The 19,225-nt window shown below is 38.8% G+C and overlaps 1 protein-coding gene across 1 annotated transcript in view; it reads right to left on the bottom strand.

Annotated features, from left to right (window-relative positions):
• The window catches only part of LOC124366844 (ATP-dependent translocase ABCB1-like), a 48,868-nt gene extending 33,512 nt beyond the window's left edge, over positions 1-15,356 (bottom strand). Inside the window, exons 1-2 of the mRNA XM_046823444.1 lie at positions 15,314-15,356; positions 10,439-10,573 (exon numbers count right to left, since the gene is read on the bottom strand). Coding sequence (XP_046679400.1) covers positions 10,439-10,573; positions 15,314-15,346 — 168 coding nt within the window. The 5' untranslated portion in view covers positions 15,347-15,356. The remainder of the gene's footprint in view (positions 1-10,438; positions 10,574-15,313) is intronic.
• Positions 15,357-19,225: the final 3,869 nt, after the last annotated feature.

Below are 19,225 nucleotides of genomic sequence, written 5' to 3'. Positions count from 1 at the left end.
ATTCTTTTAGGGTAGAGATAACTTTGTTTATTGCCCTAGAATGGTTTGAAATTTCTGATTGCATGTTGCCTAAATGGTTATTTGGTTCTTTAGTGTGTCGTGGAAAAGGTCATCACTTAAATTTTCTATTTCATTTATCCTATTATTGGTGAATTCTAAATCGCTATCTGTTACAGTTTCCAAACAGAAATTTTAGTACCTGGCCCCCCACATCAATTAGGCCTCGCCTTTGCCGAGTTACTGGGTAAATAGGGAAACCAAGTCACTGGTTTGGGTGACATAGTCTGCTACCAGCTGCTGCAAACTTACGTACTCATACCTGAATCCTGCTTCCAAATTCACGCACCGGAGAGTGCATGCTACACATTAAGCGATAAGAGGTCTTGGAAAAAGCTTATCGTACTGACCCTTTACCCTGGTCAGTAATGTACTTAGTTTCTGATTCTCCTCTTCTACTTCCGTTAAGTTGTACTGCAGCACTATAGTCCAATGGCTGTCGGTGAGAAGCACATCTCCCTCCTTTTCGAAGACGACACCTCGGTGAAAACCCCAGGCGACTCCCAGAGTAAATAACATGCCAATCAGGCCTATAACAGAGGCAATAATATCTTTAGTACAGTAAGGTTAAAGTTGACACCTCGCCTAATCCCGGCTACGTAGCGACTAAACTACCGCTTATCTACCAAAGATAGATTCAAGATTCTAACAAAGTCTCCCAACCGCCGCAGGTACACGCTTGTTTCTCTTTGGGCGCTGCCAACTCATCAGAAGGTCCGGCGACCGCTGCTGGGTCCTCTCGGAGCACCTGCTTGAACTTTTAGGTCACCAATGTCTGGAGGTGGATCACCATTGATCTCTTTCTTCCTCCTCGTCATCTAACCTGTCATCCTCATCTCGAGGCCCAGGGTCGCTTAGATACTCAGCCTGTTGGGGAGGCACGGAAGCTCTTCCCAAGCAGGGCTTGATCCGGTTTACCATGGACTGTCACCTCTCTTTTCCGGATTTTTAACACCACATTCAACGGGGACAGTACTTTAACTATTTTGTACGGTCCGTTCCATAATTTCGACAACTTTTTAACCCGATGCCTACCTATACTAGGGCACGTGCAACAGGACCATCCTGCCCTTCGTTGTAGTTCACTTCGCGAGCCTTCTTGTTTGTATTGCTTCTCATAACGGCTGCGAGCTTGCGATCTTCCGTTTCTCGGCAATTTCAAACGTTTCTCTGAGCTTACTTCGCTAGGGTTTCCACATGATCATTGTAAAGATCATCGCTTTCAGTGATGGTCAGGTCAGGCCTCCATGGGCATTTCCATCTTCCGACCAAAAACCATTTCAAACGGGGAAAACCCTGTCGACTCATGACCTTGGGATTGTATGCCATCCGTGACGTAAGGGAGGTACTCATCCCAATCGGTCTGATGCCGATTTACAAAATGGCCTCAACATACGCGCAATAGTCGAGTGCACTCTTTCTAAACGGCCGTTCGACTTAGGGTGGAATCCTGTAGTCTGTTATCTTACGAACATGTAAGAACTTACAGAGCTGACTGATTAGATCAGAGGTAAGTTCGCACCCTGGTCGGTAATAAGGATCTTTGGTACGCCAAAACTTGGTTATCACACGCTGTACGAGTGCCCGCACGACACTTTCTGCCGTTTGATCAGGTAACCGGAATAAATTCGCAATATCGCGAGAAGTGATCCATTACGCTTAAAATATACACGTTACGAGACTCACTAAGGGGCAACGGTCCCACTATGTCGGCTGCGATTACTTCAAATGGTTCTCGGGGTTCGTTGAAAACTTCTCCTAGGGGTGCTTTGGTTTTTCCATAGTTTGTCCGATGACTACAACTACGACACGTCCTACACGTAATCCAGTACGTCCTTATCCATCTTTCTCCACCAAAATTTCTGTCGTACCCGTTCCAATGTCTTTGCTACCCCGGCGTGTCCGGCGGTAGGCAAATCATGATTCAACCGAATAACTTCCGGGTACTAGGGATGCCGGTACTACGATCTTCTGCTCACCCGAACTCAGACGGTACAGGATCTTCTCCGGACTCATGCGAAAGCTCTTAGCCTGGCGCAAACCTTGCACTACTGGATCTTCTCGTTGTCGCGTCCTTAGTACGTCAAGGTCAACAATGGTCAGCACATCCTTTCTAATCGCTTGTACCGTCCGGCTGAGGCCATCTGCGTTGCTGTGCTTTTTACCGGCTTTGTGTTCTACGGTTAAAATTCGAATTCTGCTAACCTTAACGACCATCTCATCAGTCTACTGCTAGAGTCTTTAAGTGAAAGCATCCACTTTAGAGCAGCATGATCAGTAATGACTTTAAAAGGGCGGCCCAATAGGTAGCACCTGAAATACTTGGTACTCCAGACCAAGCTAAGCAGCTACGCTCAGTGGTCGAGTAATTCTTTTCTGCCGGAAACAACGTCCTGGAGCAGTAGGCTACAGGGTGTTCCTCTCCATCTATCTCCTGCGATAGAAACAGCTCCCAAGGCAAAACATACTCGCATCCGTGGCCAATAAAAAGGTTTATTAAAGTCCGGGGTACACTAGCACAGGTGCTGAGATCAATTTTTGGTTTCAGCTGATCAAAGGCCTCCTGGCATTCGGGCGTCCATACAAATTCGTGGCCCTGTTTTGTTAATTCAAAAAGTGGCCGACCGATTTGTAGCATAGCTGTCGATTAAAACGGCGATAGTAACCAGAGAGGCCTAAGAATGGACCTGACGTCTGTAACGGTCTTCGGCGCAGGAAAAATCGCGCCACTAGCATTAACTTTGCCGGATCCGGTTCCTACCCTCTCTTTGTTATAAACGTGGCCAAGATAATTTACTTCGTCAACCGCAAAAATTACACTTACTCAATTGAACCGTCAAAATTTACCCCCTCCAATTTAGAGAATACCTCTCTTATGGCTTCCAGGTGAGAAGGCAGGTCTTTGGAGAATAGAACTATATCATCCAAATAGACAAGCATTTTTCACCCTTCAACCCCATTAGAACCGAGTCCATTAATCTTTGAAAGGTAGCGGGGGCGGTGCTTAACCCAAACGGCATGCGTTGGTACTCATAGTGCCCTCCCGGCACATTGAAGGCGGTCTTGGGCCTACTCTCTTCGTCGACTTGGATCTGGTGGTACCCTGACCGAAGATCTAAAGTGGTGAAAACCGTACAGCCACCCAACGAATCTAGGGTCTCCGTGAATATTAGGGAGAGGTACACATCGGGGGTAGTTACGGCGTTCAACCCCCTGTAATCAACGCAGAATCTCATCTTGGGTTGTACCGTCCGGGGACTTTTTAGGCACTAGTACTATGGCGAAGCCATGGGCTCTGGCTGCTAGGGACAATTATGCCCTTATCCAGCTGGTCTTGGATGAGACTGTCGAGCGTGGCCTTGTGATGGTGTGTACGCGGTAGGCTTTCTTATAGATGGGCGCAACGTCCCCAGTTCGGATTATATGTTTGACAGCAGACGTACAACCAAGGGGTTGGTTGTCTCTGCAATCTAAAACATGGCCGAACTCTAGGAGGGTGGCTTTCAAACTGAGCCCGTTCTTCTAATGAGAGATGGGCCAGCTTTGCATTATGCACGCCTCCAACTCCGGCCTCATCACACCGTTCAACTCTTCCGACTCTTACCTCCGCTACTTTATGGTTCAATATAACCTTTATCCTTAATAAGTCGTGCTAAATTTAACTTCCCCTCCTCATTCAAATGCAGTCCGTGCCTCGTAATACCAGCGTCGGTTTAGTTTTCCTTTTTAAATCCAAGAAATCAATTTTTACCTTGCTTTGCTTCGTTAAAATTTTTGAACGATGGCCTTGAGGAGGCCATTTCGCGTCACTCAGTTCAGCCTTAAGATCCGTGTCATAGCGATCAAATATGGAGAGCACGATGACATTGGCTTTCCATCCCGCCGGCAAGGTTACAAAAGCCTGCTGCAAGGTCAACGGATAAGGCATCGACTTATCTACATCATTTGTTCCTCCTATTACAACTACTGAGTCATTGGAAGTCAATTTGTTTAGCAAATTGCCTAATCTTGATGTTAAGTGTTGTTTCAATTTACCGTTAGGCAAAAAAAAACTTCTACTTCAAAACGTTTTCCGGGCAGTCTCGCTCTGATAAAATACTCTGCAGGCCCTTACCATGGCTGTCGGCCTAAAATTACCAATTTACGCCGATTAGAAATGTTCATTCTCCACAGGATCAATATCACTAAACAAGGGTCCCCTAGTTTTAAATTTTTTCACCAACGTGACTTTCCTCAGCGCTCACATTCACGTCTTGATCCAACAACAATTTTGTTTTATTTTTGTTTAAAGTCAGGGCTATGTAGACGCCATGCATTATAAAACTCACCGGGGCTCAATCATCACTTCTGGCGCCTTCCAACTCGTTTAGTTTTTGTGGTAAGGCGACTAATTTTGGACACGAACAACTTTTTCACAACGTGGTGGGGATTTTGACCTCGTTGCAACAAAAACACATAACGCTGTGGCTTCGGCTGCTCGCTTCCGGAAAGCACTGCGGTTGGGGTCCGGCACGGTTTCCCCCCTTTTCTTATGCGGTTCAGCCAAATGTCTTTTCCCGATAACCTGAGCACGCCGCGTTCTATACTAACTAATCTCTCCGTTCCCTTGACCTAACATATCACAGCCCGAGCACCGCTAAATTAGCCTTTGGCAGATTTCCCACTACAAAATCTCCTGGTACTTGCACTCCCAGGTTTTAGGTTCAAGGCTACTCGCTGGCGACCATATGTTTTTAGTACCTTCCCAGAGATTCCTCTTAATACTACATCTGTTTTTAAAAAGGTCGGCGGAGGAGGCTCCACGCTTCAATTAAGGACACCTGCGCTCCTGTATCGATTAAAACTTTACCTCCGCATTTTCAATCCGACCAATTGCCACTAACTGTCAATAAGTTTCACGAACTACAGGCACTACTCTTATATCCTTTTGGGCGGTAACATTTTTTTTTGCGTTGTACCTGATCACTAATCTCGCCTTCGAAAGCTGTCGGTTGACAGCATCCTTTACTTGCGGGGTGTCCATGGCGGCGCTCCCACTTACCCCGGCCTCGTTTCCCGAACGAGGGCCGTTTGCGTTCAGCCTAACATGACAATCTCGCTGTATGTGGCCCTACTTTATTACAGCGCCAGCATGCTAGCTATCAAGGGGCGTCCTTTTCCTATTTTTACATTCCTCTCGACATATGCCCTTTTTCGTGACAGTTGTAACATGTTAACGTCAGCCTCCCGAGTTGTTTGGAATATTTTTTCTACCTGATTGAGGGTGTGCAGCGTCGCTCGTTGGCCTACGCCTTACAGGTGTGTACGCTAGGTCCGGCTCCATCACGTCGTGGTCCCTGTGCACATTGCGCTGTTCTACTGACCGGTAACGTCCCGCTTCTGCCTTTCGGACCTAGTTTCCGTAGCTGCTCGATGATGTAACATCAAAACAAGGCTAACCTATCTTGTAGTTGGGAATTTAGATTGTGATACATTTGCCGCAACCTGGTTTCTTCGGGCACATTGGTGGCCAGTCGCCGTACAAACCCTTCCATCGCCGCAATGAAAAGATCGATTGACTCGGTCTCCCCTTGCATGCGATTAAAAAATCTCCCGCTGCAACCGTTGTCATGATTAGGCGGCTGGAAGACTACTTCTAAGTCCTGACACAACTCTTCCCAGGTATTTATCCCGGCCTATTGTGGATCGATACCACACTAGGGCTGATCCTGAGAACAAATCCACAGCGGACTCAAAAAGTTCTGGTAGGAGTCACGCCCCTAGCTCTTCGGATTCTTCAACGCGTTGTAGGAATGCCCCCACGCTTTGTGACCTTCCGTCAAACATCAACCCCCATTTATAGACAGGCACGGCTCGGGTGCGTTGATTACGAGTCGTGTGGCGTCGGTGGTGTAGCGCTTGAACTGACCAGCGGTGCGTGTTGGTCAGCCGGGCTTGGTGCTGAGTTTTCCACATTGGCTCGACTCGTCGCCACGGGCGCGGTTACCACGAGGCGGGGTGCATTTGCCAACTGCCGGCTCACTATCCATCAATTTCCCATCATTCTCACTCCTATCTTCCACCGCCCCCTTTTGCTCGGTAGCGGCATCACAAAAAGCGTTTCGTCTCGTTTAATAAGTTTCGCTGGCGTTCCTCATCCGCCTCGGTTGCTACTGGGATACGTTGAATCCTGAGGTAGTTATGCCAATAAACGGGCCTGAAGCCGCTGGCCGTCCGTATCAGTATAGTCTCCCTCGTACTCGTCGATGGAGGTGGATAATCGATTCAGCTTGGCCTCGCAGGCCTCTAACTCCTCTTCCACGTCCAGAGATGCCAAAACAGCCGGGTCAACGGGCATGTTGGCTTTGACACATTTAGTCAACCGTTTCCGTAAGTCCTCTGCACTACGGTAGTAAGTTGACCGCGGATTTTCAATTCGTATTGATTTTCTTCTTTTATCAAAAAGTAGGGATTCATGTTGATGGCCGATACTAGATTCCGAAGCGAAAAAGAACAAAACATCTACCGAACAGGCTAATCAATGTAATTATTTCCTTCAAATTACAAAACGAGGTATATTCCCTAAGTCCCCATCAATAAAAAAAATAAAGAAGATGAATTTATAAATCCCAATCAATTATTACTGCGTCCGTCGGGGGCTCACACAACAAAGTCCGTATGTTGTCGGGTTTTAAGAGAAAATAATTAAAAATGAAAAAAAAAATTAAAGTCCAATTAAAAGTTTACTAGGATGCTGTTAAGTTCCCAGCGCGAATTCCCAAAGTCCCATCGCGGCAAAAGTCTAATTAAATCCACATATTTAAATCTCAAAAGATCACAAGCCGTCTGTTAAAAGATTTAAGGAAATTCCCACTTTTCTGAAAATTCGGCTAAGTCCTTAGCCCAAAAACACGATTATTTCCGAAAAATTGGAATTGCACTATTCTTCCCCGCATACTAGGTGCGTCTACGTTGAATTATTCTAAGTCCAATCAATTTTCGTCGTTATACTAGGAATTTATCTTCTTACAAAAGTTTACAAGTCAAACCAGATACAATTAATTAATTATGGTACTTAATTCCTAAGGAGATCGGAGTTAATTGGGCCCTTTGACCTGATAGCAGAAGTAAGCCGGTGAAATGAAACTGATCTTTTAGCTACTTACTATTTCTTTTTTTTAAATATTTACTTTGCAATATTAAATTACATTAATTTTAAATCAATTTAATCAAGTTTTCACAATTATAAGATCAATCTATAGCTATTATTTTTTTTTCAATTGATTCCAATCAATGGCTTACTTCCACTAAGCCCCAGGCGTTATCCAACTCACTCATAGGCCTCCTACTTAATTTAGTTATGTCGTCAAATTTCCACATGCAAATAAGACTAGGTTAATTTTAAAGAGAAGGCCTCTAATGATTAGGTTTATTGTATTAATATATTCTATAAACGCTTATTCCTTAATGATTTTATATTTTCAAACAACTGTTTCGCTATTGGTCACCATCCACATTACAATGTATAGCTTAAGATCGGTAACCCCCTTCTATCTATAAGTGGTGCCGTCGCTGACCGTATTTTTACAGAGTCAAACAATGAAAACGTATCTCATGCGCAGTTACACAGCCACCTCGAGCGTCACTTTCGCTCAACAACCACGGCCATTCTCGATGCGTAGTCTAATTCTGTTATTAGCTATTACAGTTGAAAATTAAAATAATGTAACTCACAAATTAATACTCCCCCGGTCTCCAGCAATAATTATAAGTTAATATACCGTTATAATTTTTTTCCTCTCTCTCTCTAAACAAAACTCTTTAGTAAATTAATTTTTACACTACCTATTCCGTAATGTTCATTCACAAATCACGCCATTATGAACGCGCACTTTAACAATGCGGAAAGGGGGGGGGGTCAGAAACTTCTAACGTGGTTAATTGGCCGCCAGTAATTTCTATTTCAATTATTCTAATAATCCAAAGAAATGTTTTGTAAAATTACGTTTCAGTCTATTAAAGTGAAATTAAGTTTAAAAAGTTTAAAAAGTTTAGAGACTAATGCTGCGTTTATTAATTTAATCACTTACCTCGCAGTTACCTCGGTGACGTTCTTGCAGTCTGTACCAACCCCACACCTGACACCAGATGTGATCTGCCGCCGACCTGTAGTTTGCCCAGTGGGTGACAAAAGTAGGGATCTTCGTTCTTGAGTTCGCGGCGAGGAAAGGTCGAACTTTAGAAATAAAACAGCGAAGTCGGAATAAAATCTTACTTGTTTAATTTCGAACGTTTGTGATTAGAGATTTAGATTAAGATAACAAAAGATTAAAAACTAATTGAATTAAAAATTAACGACATGATTGAAAATTTAGAATTTGGCTCTAGAACAATAGAATTAGAGAATTGTAGAGAGAGGAGCCGAAATTATGATCTACCGCATCCCGAACCAATTTTTACGACTTCCTGCTCTAAGTTCGCCTCCAGTGATGCCCTTCCCTTCTCTCTTGGCCCCCGACCAATCAGAGCGCCAGTTCTTCCCTGGTGGTTGTCCATCAGGTGTGCTGCCGCCAACGATTCACCAGTAATTAATTAACAAAAAACTACATGGTACTTTGGACGGCTCGAGGCCTGCGTTGAACACAGCTCTTCGCTGATGTCAGCGGATTCCTTACACGTGTCTGCGGCAACACCAGGTCGTTAGCTTTAAGGTTTTTAATGCACCTGCAGGCTGTGGAAAAATTCCCTGCCCCCTTCTCTCTGAAGTCGGCTCAGCGCCTATATTTCACTATATTATTCCGGATGGCACTTAATGTGTACGGTGGCATTATTACACCTTGTGGAGGTCTTGACTTCCATTCTAAATAGAGATTAGAAGTAGTCACTAAATTAATGTTATGTAAATTTTCGCAGAATTCTCAGTTTAAATATTAGTTTAAATTAATTTATTTGTTGAAGCTTTGGGGCGCTAACACCGATGGTATTTGGCTGAGCATTATTGAAGCCTATCGCTCAGGACACAGACCCAGTTTTTCCTTTATTTGCCGAGGGGGGGGGGTGTTGTAAAATGTCTTTTCCGTATGTTCCGGAAATCAAATGAGCTACAAGTAATAATTACATTGTTTTATAATATATTAAGAAAATAACATTTTATTCCAAAAGACTACTTAATTAGTTAATTTGCTCTGGAGTATACAAAACTGCAGGTGGAAAACTACTAACTTAAACGGAAAACCTCTAACAATGATGGAAGTAATTAATACGCGGTTTTTCCGGAGAGACACATGAATTTATTAGCCGCAACATCAAAGAGAGAGCTTTAATGATAAGCCGCCTACTGCCAATTACACAACAGTGTTCTCGCGGCTCCACCACACAGTTCTGTGTCGAGGGGTGAGAGAGTGGGTGGGGGGATTTAGGGGGCTTCCACCTGTTGCCACCGTAAATTAAAGTGCCCCAGGGTGATATTTATATCCACCTACATTCTGGTTCCATGTATGACTGTTTTAAAATACAGCGTACCCATGAACCATGGTACAGCATGCAAGGTTTTTAACAAAACACTAACCACTCTATTGATTTATAAGTTGTGATTTCTATTCCGTGTTAGTACAAAGTCTGAACTGAAATTTTGTTTTAAATTTATTATTGTCGGTCAACAGTTTCTCGACTATTCGGTTTGAGCCATTTCATCTGGTACCCACTGATGGAAATTGCTAGGAATATTATGTTCAGCAGAATTATTAAATATTAGAAAAAAAAAACATATGATTGTCGTAACCACAGATATGAAAAACTGTTTAGTAGGTTATTAACAGGCTACACGAAATTAAATTTTCGTATCGAAGCAAAATTGTTATATTAATTAACACTGTCTGATCATTATTATCAGTACTACTATTCGGTTATCGAACTAGGTCGGGTTGAAAAATAGGACATAAATTGTGTAGTTTATTATATCGATACAAATATGTTTAATTTACATTTATTATTGTCGGTCAACTCTTGATTCGGTTTGAGCCATTTTTTTTGGTACTCGTTGATGGAAATTAATAAGAATTTTATGTTGAGCGGAATCATCAAGTTAAAAACAATTATTAACGCATTGACAAATATGAGAAACTATTTAGTAGCCTATTAACAGGCTGCACGTTATTTAATTAACAATGCCCAACCATTAGTATATCATAGAGCTTGGTTATCAAGCTAGGTCGGGTTAATAATAAGACATAAATTATGTAGTTTAATTTATATTGATACAAAAATAAGGATATTGATAAAAGGATGTTTTGCTTCACAAATATTAAATGTAATTTTATCGTAACTTTTATAATTTTTTTATAAGAAACAATACTTACTCCCCAAAAAATTTACGTGGTTAAATTTAATTTGAAGTCATTACCTTTAAGGCGACTAAGAAGCTGTCTACCATTCTGCCGAATAGGACTGCCAGCACAGGAAAGCTCGCTCCATGTGTTACGGCCGCCAGGACACCGATGCTGAGCAAGAAAACGTCCCCCTTCGTCGCAAAACGGTACTGAAACATTGTAGCTCTAGTTTAGAAAAAGTTCATAAAGATCCCAAACCCTATTACACATTGGGGGTAAAAACTGTGAAAGAATAAGTTGTGTAATACGGTATTTTTATTTTGAAAATATTCTGTTCAAGACATATTTTATATAAACAGAAAGCAAAACTAATTCAATGTCGATAATTTTAAAACTCTGTTTTATAATTGTACACACCATTCAGTTGCGATTACGTCACTCTCAATGTAAATTATGCAAATTGCTACTGGTGGGAGTTTATAATGAAACCCAGCCTATTTTGGTACGTTAATGACTACAAATTTCATAGGGCCCTTATACTCTTAATTTATGATATCTTTAACTTATTCTATACTGAATGTTATGAATAAATAGTGTGTTTTATCAACAAGCATTTCTTATTACGTTTACTGTTTTCAGTTAACTCAAGTTAATTCATGGTCCAAATAAATACTGAATAAAAGGTAAATATATAATATAATAAAATTGAACAATAAAAACTATGGAACTCAAAGTTATTATTAATCTCTGTTGAATTACTAAGTTATAAAATGTAGCTAACTTAATCTAATATTACATTAAGTATTACAGCAAAGTATCTTATCCAAACTATATAATAGCAAAATCATTGCGAAATCGTTAAAAGCGCCGTATTTCAATTATATTGTAAGTTTAGATTAAAATGAGCTAAATAAAAGTTTTTGGATCAAGTGAACGGTCATTGATTGATTTAGAGCCGAAGCACTAAAAATTAAGCAAACAATCATGGTGGGTTGAGATTTCTTTTGAAAAAAAAAATTCTCTCATTCAGGAACTGACGTTTCTTGTGTGATAGGAGAGATTGTGGTATATGTAACACATTAATATCTTAAAGACAGCTTCCATTGTTAAAAGTTGAAAATAATATGAAAAGTAGGACTACGAAGTCACTAAAATTGGTTGACGTCACTCTGCTATGTGGCGCTGCTTTACGCATGATAGCAATAGCCAAGAAAGAAATAAACCATCCACTGCACGAGGTTGAGAATACAAAATTTGAGCAGCACACTTCTGTACCTGTCCAATCATATCGCGTGTCAAGTCCACATTGGACAGCTTGAGTGGCGTAATCGGATATGTTAGATTGCTATCAAGCAAAGCGCCGAGAGTTCGTATTATTTCAGTTACACTAGCCAAGAATACACTGTCAGCAATTCCAACACCTCTACCCATCAAGGCCTCTGTGAGAATGTTGGACAAACATGAAGGAGAGAACACTTGTCTACGTTGAGCCTTAAACCATTGTCAAGAGATTATTTTCTGATATTACTAAGGTCTGAGTTTATAGCAGCAATGGCCTCTGTGAGAATGTTGGACAAACATGAAGGAGAGAACATTTGTCTACGTTGAGCCTTAAACCATTGTCAAGAGATTATTTACTGATATTACTAAGGTCTGAGTTTATAGCAGCAATGGCCTCTGTGAGAATGTTGGACAAACATGAAGGAGAGAACATTTGTCTACGTTGAGCCTTAAACCATTGTCAAGAGATTATTTTCTGATATTACTAAGGTCTGAGTTTATAGCAGCAATGGCCTCTGTGAGAATGTTGGACAAACATGAAGGAGAGAACATTTGTCTACGTTGAGCCTTAAACCATTGTCAAGAGATTATTTTCTGATATTACTAAGGTCTGAGTTTATAGCAGCAATGGCCTCTGTGAGAATGTTGGACAAACATGAAGGAGAGAACATTTGTCTACGTTGAGCCTTAAACCATTGTCAAGAGATTATTTTCTGATATTACTAAGGTCTGAGTTTATAGCAGCAATGGCCTCTCGAACGTACCAGGTTCATAACACATCGTCCGCTTGTAGAAACGTAGACAAGTCGTAAGTGCACGAATGAAACAAAACAGGACCAAGACAAAGTCCATGAGACATACCTATACACAGAAATTAGAATTTCATCTGTTTTTTGCATCAAAGAAATAAAAGGTTCGTGATTGTTTCTAAAGCGAGACTGAGTTTCAGGTGGAGTATTATGATGTTTAGTGTGTTCCATCACCTGGAAAGATATTATTAATTTATAAAAATTGAAGTTGGTTTTAACAGTTTACCTCTAGGAAAGATGGCTGACTTAGGTAATGAATAATACTCTCGAATTGTGAGGAAACACCACGTCAGTAACTGATTTATTCACAACATGTAACACTATGACTTACTACTTTAACCATTTATATAGAAAATTTGCCACTACCCATAGTTATTACTTTATTTCATACAGTTTTTATTATACATAACCATTAATCATTGCAGATAATTTCAAGTTGGCCATCGTATCAGCTTCCTTGTTAACTCTGGAAAAATTAATGTTTAAGCCGTTAGCTTCAATTGTACTGACGCTTCATCAAAATATTTATTTATTTCACTTAAAGCCCAATGGTTGTATCCCAATATTGGATCCAAAACTTCTTGAGATCAGTCCAGAATTCTCTCGGATAACTTGCATCTAATCCGTTTATTAACACCTTAAATGCAGCTCTATCCTGAGTTCAAGAAATATAACATCATTTCCCAAGGTGCTTTCTCTCTCGTTACCTTTGAGAACCATTCGAGGCCTGTTCATAAAACATTTTTTAACACTCATTATGATACGAGTGTACAATGCGTACAATGCTCAATATAGTCGACCACATTCATTCTCATTGCACCATCCCAATTAATCTCAGCACTAGAAGGAACGACGATTTTCATAAACCTTGGAAACATCTCTGCAAAACAGTGTAAGGTGTAATAACAAAAACTCTCAATTCTGACTCTTCTGGGTTATACTTTCCAGTTGAAACTACTCTGAATACAGCAAAACCGATGTGTCAAATACATCTGGGCAACCCTATGGATGTCAAGGAGCGGCACATCACTAAACACAATGTTGAGAAATTGGGGTACAAGGATAGGTAGATCTATAGCTCTAGTCTACTGTGGGGGATGACTGTTGGATTTTTTAGGACTCCCTAAGTGTTAAATGCAGTTGCTTGGTCCTTTTAGAACAGCAAAATGGGAGGTTTGTCAGTTTCTTATCATTAGAGAGAAAAAACATAACAAAATCATCCTGTAGTGTATAGGTACATCGATGTCCAGTCTTCTTGTCCACTATCAAGTCGTCTAAACAAGGCAATTGTTACTCTTATTGGTTCACTTACTTGTATTATATTTGTTAACATCAAGAGTTTGTGTAGATATCGATTTTCATTTCAGGCCTTCGAAATTAGGTCAGTATAACCGTCCTTATATCCATAGCTTTGCCAGGCCTATGAGATGAGAAAATGGGAGAGTGAAATAAAATTGAATCTCAAGTGTGGCAGTCTAAAACCACATACAAGCCTATCCTCTTTAAGCCTTGACCACAACACTGAGAGTTTCGATTCCATGTTACTCACCATTACATAAAAATATTACTCTTAAGCTCTCATATTACCTTTGCGATTGCAAAGTAGCAAATACTATTGATATTGCATTGCAGTGCAATTAGAGGGGGTGCAGGATGAAGCCTATTTAGGAAACACCAAATGCATAAAAATCACGTATAAGAGACCTAATTTAATCAAAATAGCAGTTAGAAGTCCAATATTCATGTGCACGGCCTTTAGATACTTTTTACCCCACGTCACCAAGTAAAATACAAATAAAAGATGTGAAATTTAAATGACAGTATAATAAACGTTAACAATGAAAATATACAGTACAATGGTAAATCATAATTATTTTGGAGAGAACACGTTTTGTATTGTTTGTACATAGGGTAAATTGTGCAGCTGTAAGACCTAACAAAAAGGCGAATGTGAAGAAATATATTAAAAGCAACATGCATTGAGTGAACAATTAGAGTGAATGGTTGTAGAGCACTAGTAATATATAACTGGGGCATACAGTTACTTAGTTCCTCCGTGTTTTATGTTCCATATTATTTTAACTTACTTCTAGATGAAATTGAAAACTTGAGAAACTTCAGGGTTTTTAGAGAGGCAGTACAAAAATAGCTTACCACAACACAACATGAGCTGACTACTCAGCTTACATCTAAACTAACTAAACACACACACAAACCCATACACTATGTACATACACGAGCGCATAAACATAGCAAAACACACAATTTATTAAACTGTAATGTAATTTTGTATCTTGTTTATTTTAAAGTTTAATTATAGAGTCACCGATAAGTTATGTTGACTTGGCGGGACCATGATTCTGTAGTATTACGTGTAAAAAAATAGTATTGTTGAATTAAAAGCAGCCCTTTTCATTACTGGATATTTAAAAAATGTAGAGAAGTTTAGTATTAATTAATCTAGAGGTTATACAGAGCAGTAATAATTTCTTAGTAACACAATAGCGTAATAAACGGTGTTAAAGCAAGTAAAAAGCTTTTACTTGAGCAAAGAAAGTTTTTTAATTTTCTTGGTATAAAGTATATTAATATTTTTTTTTAACTTTAGTATTAAAAATGGTTAAAAAACACAAAAAATAAGGAATTTGTGCTTATTTAGAGCTGTAAAGTTTAACAGCCTGTTATACTAATTGTTTCTGACTGTTTATGTACACAACATGGAATTTAGTGCAAATGGGAATATAAATTATAATTTTCGAAATTTAAATACTGTAAGTTGTAAGATTTAAATATTATTTTATATGTAACAATATACACACAACATTCCATACTGATTTAAATTTAAACTACAGTGCTCACCAAATGACCGAGGACTTCGAAGCTTTCAGGCATTGGTTCATCCGAGCCCCTGAAACAAACATAAAACTCAAATAAATATATTAGTTTATTCATCAATTGTGTATAATTTAATGACACAATTAAAAAACAAATGAAATGATTACAATATATTACAGTTGATTATATTAGTTACACAAGAGATAACATCCAATGCTATAAATTGATGTATGGCAAAAGTGAGCGATCGAGCTGCCATCTGTGGAGTGAGAGCCTCAAGTACTAAAGTTATGTGGCGCAGCCCTAGTGTCGAATCTCAGAACTACTTGAAATTATCCCCGACCTTCTGCCTCCTTTTTACTAATACATCAAAGGTCTTACTAATAAAGGAACTATGTGCCTTTTATTTAATTACGTAAAACATTCATGTTTTACTGTCACTGTTAACGCCGTAAATAATGAAAACTAAGTGTTATTTTGATTTTAAATATACTTGTTAAAGTAATTTTAAAATGTATCCTTTTTTGAAAAAGCTAAATAGATACAACTACACATTTTTAAATGGTTTACCAATCATACAAAATTACGAAAACCGCAACTTTACCTTGTGCTAATTTAGAAAAAATAATGTTCTCTGTTTTGAAACCAGCAGTTTTCATTTGTTTTATTTCTTATTTCATTTTATAAACCATTATTTTATTTAAAAAAGTCATTTTTCATAAAAAAAACTGATTTCTCTTCCTCTCAATTACCAAAACAAATCCAGGATGAGTCAAAAGATTTTTAATTATGCCAATGTTGGTCAACTGGAACGACTCTGTGATGAACCTGTCACTTTGATATTCATTTGTGTTCCAAAGGGGTTACTAAAACCTAACTGAATGTGTAGGACTTTTCAATCAGTAAAAACATCGCCCTCTTGAAACAAAAAAAATCTGAGGAATTCTGGGAGAAGTACCTGGTACAATTATCCTTATTAATCATAATAAGTTCATATGTTTTCCAGTTCCTAAAGATATTTACTAGAAGTTAACTAATCTTTGCACACTTATAAACAATTTGTAGTATGAAAACATTAATTCTCTTGCAAACGTCTGTGTTACAGGGAACAATCAAGGACGTACACACGGCAGCAGTCACCAACGACCCGATCCTGCTGAGGAAGAGGACTGAAGATCCAGTTCCTCGGGAGATCCTTCTCGCCAAGGATAAGAATGGCTTAACGCCTCTCCACAAGGTGCGTCGAATTTCCTATTCCTATCCTTAATGGAACCATCCTTTACTATACTAATGACTTTAACGCTTAATACATTAGTTGTAAACCTTATTACCTTTTCAATTAGCCTAAAAAAACAATAAAATGTTTGTTATTATACGACGGCTAAGAGTCCTTCCGGTTCAGTAGGAGGAAGTAGTAAGATTTTGTGATAACTTAAACATTATTTATTTATTGCTATGAGATTTACATGTACTTATTATCTCAAAACCCGTCCAAGATGCATAACAAGTGTTAGTTACGGAATGTTTAGTAAATGCTATATGCATTCCAGAACACTTTTTGTTTTTCTCTGGTTCTATAAAAATAATGGAGTTGTGAATTTTTGTATACACATTGAAAGGAAATGGCATACCGAGCTTGGCTGAAGTATTTATAAGATCAATGTTTGTACCCATTTTAAACTTGCTTTTGGGCTTTTATTGCCAATTTATCGATCCTACAAGCTGCGTTATACAGGGTGATTCACGAAGACATGCAGAAACTGTGGGAGCTTAATCTACATGTAAACATTTTCTACAAGTGTTGTTAAAACTTTTGATCTGTTTCTTAATGAAATAACAAAATTATTTTATATTATTTTGTATAAAATAAAACTCATAATTCTCCAATAAATTTTCTCACTCGAGGCCTTTCGATATATAAGGTGCAATAGGCAGGTGTCGAAATGCCTTGTTTAAGAAAATTAAAATTATTGGAAAACTCCTCCTTCAATAAAACAAATTTATTGTTGCACAAAGATGGGATAGTTTGTTTTTCACTCCATTTTTTTTCTTTTACTAACCAAGGATTTCCGGACCCGTGATTATATAAACTTTTTGCATTATTTTTACATTTAAAATTAGCTCCCACAGTTTCTGCACATCTTCGTGAATTGCTATGTATAGCATCTAAAGTATAAATAACACATTTGAACGAAGGGTGGTTTGGAATCTGGAGGTTTATCTATTCGGTGAAAGTATACAGAAAAGTTCGGTAAGTGCTACTATTAAAATTGCAATACAGTAATTTTGTATATAAAATTTAACTAAAATTGCTAATATTAAGTTGCTACATATAAAGACAACAAATTACGAGAAGGCTTTAACTCGCTTTACAGACGGCTGCTTATTATTGGCAGTTTCGTTAATTGTTTGAATAAAGCGATGCCGAAATACGAGTACTTTAAGACGTTAATTGTGAAATCACTGTTTTTAAACGATGTGACTATGATGTTAGTTAGGAAAGCTTAATAACTAAGAAGTCACGTATTTAATTGAGTGTACATCTTTATGAATACTGTACAAACGGTTTACAATAATAAAATTAATAAAATCATAATGAACTATTAATAAAAAACGAGAATCCTTTACTGGTTTAAAACTACTACTGGCGTGTAAAATGCCATTATAGGGTATTATATAATTCCAAAAACTCACCGAACGAATACTTAAAGACAGTTGAGGCGTTCCTGAGGTACTATTACTTCCGGTTGTAAGCAGAGTCGTGGTGTTAAGGTCTTCTCGTAATCCAAGGAACAAAACAAACATTCAGTCAAAGTGTTATGTGCCGCAACTCTTAAGATTTTCAAAGCAGCTCATGAAAACAAGGAAACCGTCTTTGTGATAGTTTAAACAAGATTAAAAAAGTATTTTTAGTGTTCGAACGGTAATACCTTCGGCTATCAATGAGGGATGCGGCAGACTGATGGTCACGAACGAAAACATCCCTTGATATAGTGTAGTCGTAGTACCTTATCACATAATAGAATACAACTCTAGACGGTCGACTACAACAAATGCTTGAAAAATAACGTTTTATAGTGTTTAGGGTGTGCAGAATAGTGTTGTTTGCAGATAAAAGACATCGACCCAGAGTCTCTTTACCTCTGCATGACCTTTACTTTCTTGCACCCTTCCTTGTTCCCCGTGTACTGTCCTTTTTTGGTCCACTAGTTTGTTATATTAGGTTATCGGGACAAACATTGATCACTGTTTCCATGGTGATAGATTTGTTGCATTACTTTCTGGAGGAAAATGTTTTTTAAATATTTGTTTCATTTGATCATGGAAATGTCTGACGTATGTTTTAGGAGTGCATCTTTTAGAAACTAAATACCAAATTTCAAATTAATGGCGCAAAATAAATAATATAGAAATTGGTACAGTATTCAGAAATGATATACATTTTTTTATAGAATGCATCTCATGAATCATTTTTAATTAGGTTACACCTACTTTTGTAAGTCTCAATTTGTTGACTGAATTACGAATTTTACCTTTTTACAAACTCCATGTATATTTTAACATCAAATGTTCACGTTACAAGATAGTGCTGTATGTTCTTTAAGTACTACTAATGTTTTTATAGCGTTAGATTATATTTCTTAACTTTCTTTCCTGATTGCAAAGAAATTACGGAATACTGACAAAAATAGTTATTTTATTTAAGAAATCTATTTGAATCCTGACACAATAATCTGGTCTCCATACTAGTGTTGATGTGGTGTGTGTAGAGTGGGGGGTAGTGTTGGGAGGTCCCACCCCCCTTGTCTATGCCGCTCCGTCCAACGCGACATAGTGTAGCGGTCATCCTATCTGTTTGGGCATTCATTACCGCTCCCAGGGGTGTCACATGACGGTGCCACACATTGCAGGAGTGTGCTTTTTGGCCGATTGGTT

Source organism: Homalodisca vitripennis, chromosome 7, assembly GCF_021130785.1.
Source record: "Homalodisca vitripennis isolate AUS2020 chromosome 7, UT_GWSS_2.1, whole genome shotgun sequence".
In the NCBI taxonomy this organism is placed as follows: domain Eukaryota; kingdom Metazoa; phylum Arthropoda; class Insecta; order Hemiptera; family Cicadellidae; genus Homalodisca; species Homalodisca vitripennis.
The sequence above is the reverse complement of the archived record's forward strand: the minus strand, read 5'-3'. Positions and strand labels throughout refer to the sequence as shown.